General features: G+C 29.7%; 1 protein-coding gene and 1 pseudogene across 1 annotated transcript; both read left to right on the top strand.

Annotated features, from left to right (window-relative positions):
- LOC105116955 (cysteine-rich receptor-like protein kinase 10) overlaps nucleotides 1-7889 on the top strand; it is a 21692-nt pseudogene that overhangs the window by 12119 nt on the left and 1684 nt on the right.
- Nucleotides 24-1348, top strand: LOC105116954 (cysteine-rich receptor-like protein kinase 10). The gene is made up of 3 exons (XM_011014469.1): nucleotides 24-385; nucleotides 651-801; nucleotides 893-1348. The coding sequence occupies exons 1-3, from the start codon at nucleotides 297-299 to the stop codon at nucleotides 1193-1195; spliced, it is 543 nt and encodes a 180-aa protein (XP_011012771.1). The 5' UTR covers nucleotides 24-296; the 3' UTR covers nucleotides 1196-1348.

Raw genomic sequence — 7889 nt, forward strand, 5'->3', positions numbered from 1 at the left:
AGTCCTCTTTAATAAGTTTCTTAATGTTTTCAAATCAGAAATTTCCATAATTCATTGATCTCAGATACAATACGCTGAAGTTTTATTTTTGAAATACTGAATTCAAGCAATAATTTGATTTCGTCCCAATTTTGATTTTAACTGTAGATCCGGAGAAACGTGCTCAACTTAGTTGGAGAAGTCGTATTCATATTATAAATGGGATTGCAAAGGGAACTCTTTATCTCCATGAGGATTCTAGACTTAGAATCATCCATCGGGACCTGAAAGCTAGCAATATCTTGTTGGACAATAACATGAATCCGAAGATTTCTGACTTCGGAATGGCAAGGATCATGGAAGCTAATGAAGGCGAAGGCAATACTGTTAGGATAGCGGGAACATAGTAAGTGAATTTTCACATTAATTATCTTTGTATATTAAGTATAATAACTTCATTAGTTACCCGATTTCCTAGACAAGAATAATATAACAAAGCATGATGGCTTGATCCATCATTTTCATTGTTTCATGTTTCAAACTTATCCGAGTCTGAAGTTTTTGGACCACCTCTTGTCTCCACTAGCTGCTGGATGCACAGCACATAGGGCTTGTTGGATATTTACTTTTTCCAGGATTACTAAAAATTTCCTGTCCCTTCTGTTGAATAGTGGATACATGGCACCAGAGTATGCAATGGAGGGACTTTACTCCACCAAATCTGATGTTTTTAGTTTTGGAGTTATTCTGTTGGAGATCATAACCGGAAGAAAGAATTCTGGATTCCACAAATCGAAACGTGCTCCTAGCCTCTTAGCTTATGTAAGTTTCTTCGGTATAGAATACACATAAACACTTACTTGACACTGTGATAGAAATGTTTAGTTAAGTACACTTCCGAATCCTGAATCAGGCATGGGAATTATGGAACAATGGAAAGGAACTCGAGATGATAGATCCAGTGTTGGCTGATTCATGCTGCTCTGATGAATTTTCCCGATGCGTGCATATCGGTTTATTATGCGTCCAAGAAGATGCTAGTGAAAGGCCAGCCATGTCGTCCGTTGTTTTAATGCTGAAAAGTGACAACTCAATTGATCTTCCTCATCCTCAACGGCCGGCCATTTTTGCCGGGAGATTTACAGACCACCACGAGGCAAAAGCTGATGATTGTTCTGTCAGTGGCCTAACAGTTTCTGATATTTTACCTCGTTGATGAAGCTGGTGAATGAATGAAGTGTGTGACCACGAAGCCCTCTTAGGTATGTCCGCGGCTATATAGGATATAATGGGCAAAATACGTTCATTGTTTCTCAGTTACAAAAATTGGTATGAAAGAGTAATAATGGAATGAAATCAATTATCTGTTCAAAAAAAATTGTTCAATATAATTATTTATTACAATATTTTGAATGTGGATACTGAATATTTGATTTGGTATTTACAATGATAATTGAAAATTTTCTTTGATAGTAATGTAAAAGGTATACATGGATGGAGGGACCATGGGTCACCAACACTGAAAGTATAGGGACTTGCACGACCAAAATTCCAGTAAAGTAATTTTCAAGACTTGAGAGATTACAAATGTATTATACCAAGTTAGATGGTAGGTTTTGTGTAAAACTAGTAAAATCTAAATTTTGCTTTCCTTAAAAAAAATTATCCTAAAATTTTAATACTTCAAGATTAATAATACTATAAGAGTTATGATAAAAAAAATATTTTTTACTTAAACATATATGAAAATAATATATTTTTTTAAAAAAATATTTTTAATATCAACTTATAAAAATAATCCAAAAATATATATAAAAATTAAAGCTAAAAATAATAATAATAATAATAATAATAATAAACACAGTTTTACCACAATGCAATCACCACATTAGTGTTCTCTAAACCACATTCAATTGATGGATGCAAAAAATTGGGAGAGGAAACTATTTATAGTATCTTGTTAACATTAAAAAAAAAAAAACTAAACTAAAAATGGTGCATTAATTCACCTCTCCCGTGTCCATGCAGATCGTAGGATGAGATCGTGCACATTTCAACTTTGTCACGTGAAGACAAAGCATGCATTACACAGTTGAAGACAAAGCTGCTGGTGCGCTTTCACGTCGGTGCTGAGTATCGGTAGAAGATGCTGAGCAAGGGCAGACAAATACTGTGTTGATAGCAAGTCAATTTTCATGTAATGGATTCTTTTGTATGAATTATTAAAAAAGAAAAAAGAAAAAAAGAGTACACATGACAAGAGAAGAAACTCTTTTTAGTCAATAATAATATAAATTCAATGTTAACTTTTATCTAATCTTTGTTTAAAATGATTAACAAATTGAACTCAAATTATTCATGCATCACATGTACATGTGAACTTCATTAATGTAATGAAATAGGAGGATTACACACGAACAAGTTGGATGACCCCACATTACATATACTTTTTTATCCTAGTATTAAATAATAAAGTGCATGCGTGATTTTAGTGGGCTCTTTTTCTTTAATTTCATTAGTTAATAAAACACATGTAAGGAACATGTGTAATTAATTAATAATATTTGGTTATCATCTTAAGGTAAAATAGATAGGGATGGTATGGATGAAAATGACATGTCTATCTTTTATTTCTTACTTTAAAAGTCTACATTCAAGCTTAGCTGGGGGCATAGCTTCCTTTTCTCTGATAATCCGAATATCCCTTTTGTTTCTTCTTTTGAAATTTAAGTTTATGGATTAAGCTTTGAAAAGTAGATGGCCAATACTGGATTGGGCAAGAAAGATGAGAAAGCCTTAGTGGCTATACCTAGAATGTCAGCCATTATCGTGGAAAACGCACACCAACCTTTTGTAGGACACGTACAACTATTTTTAAAGCTGTAGAATGATATGTTCGGCATTTCAGTTTCTCAGTCTGAATATTAAAGAACAAAATATTCAATTGTTTTGTTAACAATTCCCTTTTGGGTTACCTTATTGGAAAAAAAAAATTATGGGCAGTAGTCTGCTGTTATTAGTTATGCGCAGATAAAAAATTATGTATGAGTTATTATTTTTATTATACTGAATATTTATTTTATTAATCATACTTACTGATCCCACTTTTTGTGAATGTAAAAACAAGAAAAAGACAAGGAAAGGAAGCAAGAAAGGGGAAATTAAGCCTGCGTAACTAAAATGAAATTGCAAGAGAAGACCTTTAGCGGAGACATGACTTTGGAAGGGAGCGTATTTCATAATTTTGCACTTGATTATTTTTACTGTAATCTTTTTTTAATTGTGAAATTTTTCTAGAATCGGTATGTAAGTGGTTTTATATAATAAAATTTGATAAGGAAAATAATTAATGAATAAAAATTGATCGAGTTTTTGAACTTTCATGTAACTTTGCCATGCTGTTTTCTTTGAGAATGTTTTTAGTATGAATCAACTCTGTATTCTTTTTACTACAAGCCTGGTAAATTGTTTTCAAAATGTAATTAATTTTGAAAAAATTAAAAAAATTACAACTTGTAAAATTCCAAACTTAAACAAAAACAAGAAACTTAATCCCCAATCAATTTGATTTTTAAAAATTAAAATAAAAAAATAAAGACCAAACATGAAAAAAAAATGATGATGAAATCACAAGAAACACATAAAATTTATAAATCATCTTAAACAAAAATAAATAAATCAAAACAACTAGAACTAAATAAATATTGAGGTTAAAATCAAAAAAATGTTTTAATTTAAAGTGATTTTTTTAAATAAAATAAATAAGAAAGAGATCAAATCTGTTAATTTGAATTTTTTCATAGACAATATATAAATTAAGGCTGATGAGAGGGAAAAACAAAATTGAACTAACATCAAATTGAACATACACGTTACCTTAAAAAAAAAAATCAAAACGAATCAAATAATATCACAAAATAATATTTTCAAGCACCACACATTTTATTTGACCTGTTTGACACTGTATTTTTAAAGTATTTTTAAAAAAATTCGTTTTATTTTTTATTTTGAATTAATATATTTTTAATATTTTTAAATTATTTTAATGTGTTAATTTTAAAAATAATTTTTAAAAAATAATAAAAATATTATTAGTATATTTTTTTAAATAAAAAATATTTTAAAAAAACAGTCATAATCATACTGCAAAGTTTAGAGGGATATCTAACAAGCTGATGCAGCATTTTTTTTTTTTTAATTTTATGTATCTAAAGAAAACATCACCTCCGGACCTGCTTAAAAATCATTACGAAATGAAGAATTCACCCTGCAAAGTTCAAGATACTATAGATGCCTGTCGAACTTGATGTCGATGTTAAGAAGTAGATCTATTCCTTTCGATTGCGATAGTGAATTTAAAAGCATAGAGCTATTTTCGAAGCTAATATATTAGTGAATGAAGGGGATGTAAAGATTTTAGGAGCAATGAACCACGTTAGGAAATTTTGAGATCATGCACGAACCTCGTGGCTAGTAGACCATTAGGAAACATGGATGGTGAGAAGCATCAATCCTGGAATAAAGTACTAAATACTAAATAGTGGCTTCGCTTTGGTAAAAGCAATTTGTTAAAGTAAGGAAGACTGAGGAGTCATCAACGGGTAAAGTAGCAAATGCCTGCGAGCAGGAGAATCTTCATGGCTTTCCATCAACTATAGAGCCATCCATCACAGGACTTTCTTTTCTTGCAACTTAAATGTCAATTGTTTGATGACTTATTTTTTCAATCTTATCTCAAAGGGAGAGTTTGATTTTCTATAATAAACCAGAGGACGAGTTTTTCTCAAATCCGGAGAGTATATTTTATAATTTCAAGTACATGTCTTTATTCTAATCTTTTATTAATTGTAAAGGCTTCCTCGAATTTATTAACTTTAATTTATCCAGACAAGTGTTATTAGCAAATTAGTACTCTAGCATTATATTTTTATTTTTTCTTATTTTTTATTATTAGAGAATTCTATTTTTTATTTAAATAATTATAATAGCTTCTGACAAATGAAAAAAATTAATGAATAAAAGTTAAAATTTTGCGTTCTATTGTGGTTTTTTATTTGTAAATTTTAATTTGTCTTGGGGTTTATATGTTTTCTATATTTTACCTAAAAAAATTAATTTATTTCAATTAATTAGATCCAGTATCTTTTTCTTTTTCTTTCACTTTGTATAAATTTCAATTTCGTATCCGAAAATCTCAATATTACCAAAAGGTGGAATGAAAAAATTGAAAAAATCATCAAAGCAAGTAATTTTTTAATAAAAAATATGATAAAAAGTGTTTTTTTTTTCGCCAACATTATTGCTATCTCTTAGACACTCTTTCATTAGCATTATACACACACACATGAAAGAAAAAAAGAGGCACACACACAAAGAAAAAAAGAGACGTAATGGTGGAGATAGATCAGAACGGGGAACGTTTTGATGAAGAAAATTAAAAGAAAGTTAAATAAATTTGAAAATTGATTTCTATTTAACTATATATAGTATCAGCAAAGGAAAATACGAGATTACTAAGTGACAATTGAAGGTGGTAATATTTGAGAATTCTTTGAAAAACCAACCCTATCAAGTTCTATCATATTTGTTTTAATAAACAAATATATTTTTTACTGATTTTCATTTTCATCTTTGTAATTTTAATTATTTAATTTTATTTCCTTAATTACTTTTTTAATGAGATTGTGACAGAAATGGGGAGGGAGAAATTGGAACAAAGATGAAAGATGTAAGATCTAATTGAAACAAACCAAAGATTTTAGATGAAATTAAAATCTATCCTTTATTCTTTTGAGTTTTTTAATAAGACCAAATTCCGTATTCTTTTCTCGATACGCAGCATTAAGCCTTTTCATCAAGTGACTTTTCTCTATCCTTCGATGCACAAGCTGCATAAAATAGCAAGAGAAGACCGGCAACTCTTGAACCCAATCGAGGAAATTGCAACCATATGCGAATAGGCATTTGAGATTCCGAGTGGATAAGTCTGGACAGTACTCGTGGTATGGAGTGCGACTCTTGAATATATTTTCTCATCAGAGGACCAAAAAGCAAGTCAATATTGGTACAATGGTCCCCAATAGATAAGATTAATAAAGATGTTTGTGGTTGCGGGGTAACATATTTTTTATTAAAATTTTATTTTTAATTAATATTTTTAATGTTTTTAAATGGTTTTAATATATCAATTTAAAAAATTTAAAAAAATAATAAAAATTATTTTTATACATCATCTACTACACTCCAAATTAACACTTCTAGATTGTCCTACTACGAATTGAGAATAATTCAAAATCTAGATTAATTCAACCAGGGAATGGCTTGATAATTTTTTTTAAAAAAAATCATCAGAATAATCAAATATATGAAGTGTCAGGGATGCTTTAGTGAGGTCACATACAACAACTTGTATCATTTCAACGCATGAGTTTTTCAAACTAAGAATATATTATTCCAATTCTTTGGTTAACAAATTTCGTTTTGAATATATATATATATATATATATATATTTTCAATATTCAGACTCTCTTGAATGTAACAACAGTGCTGCATCTAATAATTAAATTAATAATTGAAGTCATTTTATGTCAGATTCTGAGTTTAGTAAGTAATATCATTCTATAAGAAATGAAACCATGACTACTCTTTTCAAAAAACGCTCATGCATGCTATCAAATTCTATTTATAAAATTTCACAGCATTAATCCAAGTAATGGATTTTGAATAAAATACTCGGTCGTTGTTTATAAAATATTAATTAAAGAATATAAAATAAATTATATTTTGAAGTTTCCTTAATTATTTGAAATGATTTTTTAATATAATATTAGAGTTTTTATAATTAAATGTTACATTTGAATATGAAGATTTTTATTAATAATTTTATGGAAAGCCGCCAGCTCATGCAAGCTATCAAATTCTATTTATAAAATTTCACAGCATTAATCCAAGTAATGGATTTTGAATAAAATACTCGGTCGTTGTTTATAAAATATTAAAGAATATAACATAAATTATAGTTTGAAGTTTCCTTAATTATTTAAAATGATTTTTTAGTATAATATTAGAGTTTTTATAATTAAATGGTTATGAATATGAAGATTTTTATTGATAATTTTATGTAAAGCCGCCAGAAGTTGCTTGCGTAAATGGAATGGCTTGCATAAATTTTTTACTTATCTCAATCCTAGGTTTTTATTTCTTGTCTTGTCTAAATTTTTGATAAGATGTTCATCCAAAATATAATTATGATCAGGCATGCACTTTTAGCCATGTGTTTCTTGATTATACTTCTTTCAATGCTCTTTGCCCTTGTTCTTGCAGACCCTCTATTCACAACTTGTTCAACTACTGAATATGGTAACTATGATCTGAAAAGCCCATTCGGAAAGAACGTGAAGATTGTCCTTGAAACCTTGCCTTCCATCACTTCATCAACCGGCTATAACAGCACAGCTATCGGTGAATTGCCTGACAAAGTCACTGGCAAAGCACTTTGTAGGGGAGATGTCACTTCGAGTGCTTGTCAGACGTGTTTGAGAGATGCAAGCCAAAAACTGTTGAAAGATTGCGAAAGTAAAGAAGCAATCATATGGTATGAACGATGCCAAATTCACTACTCGTTTCAGAATATAACTTCATTGTATGTTTATGCCGGGAAGTATCCAGACATGGAATCTCATAATAAATCCGTATCAGATCCTGTTCATTTCTATGACAATGTAAGGTTCCTCATGGACAACCTGTCAAATGAGGCGGCGCTCAATCGTTCAAAGCTCATGTTTGAAACTGGGGAAATCAAGTTTTCAAGGAACGAAACCATATATGGCCATGTACAGTGCACTAGAGATATCAGAGAAGATGAGTGTCAGAAATGTTTGAGCTCTGCTTTGATTGATCTCAAGGGATG

This window comes from Populus euphratica, unplaced genomic scaffold (genome assembly GCF_000495115.2).
Source record: "Populus euphratica unplaced genomic scaffold, PopEup_1.0 scaffold1128.1, whole genome shotgun sequence".
NCBI lineage: Eukaryota > Viridiplantae > Streptophyta > Magnoliopsida > Malpighiales > Salicaceae > Populus > Populus euphratica.

Bases quoted from the DNA above. Each gene is read 5' to 3' on its own strand.
- LOC105116954 (XM_011014469.1), top strand. From the start codon at position 297: ATGAATCCGAAGATTTCTGACTTCGGAATGGCAAGGATCATGGAAGCT. The intron at 386-650 runs GTAAGTGAATTT...TCTGTTGAATAG, and splicing joins GTTAGGATAGCGGGAACATA to TGGATACATGGCACCAGAGT. The intron at 802-892 runs GTAAGTTTCTTC...ATCCTGAATCAG, and splicing joins CTCCTAGCCTCTTAGCTTAT to GCATGGGAATTATGGAACAA.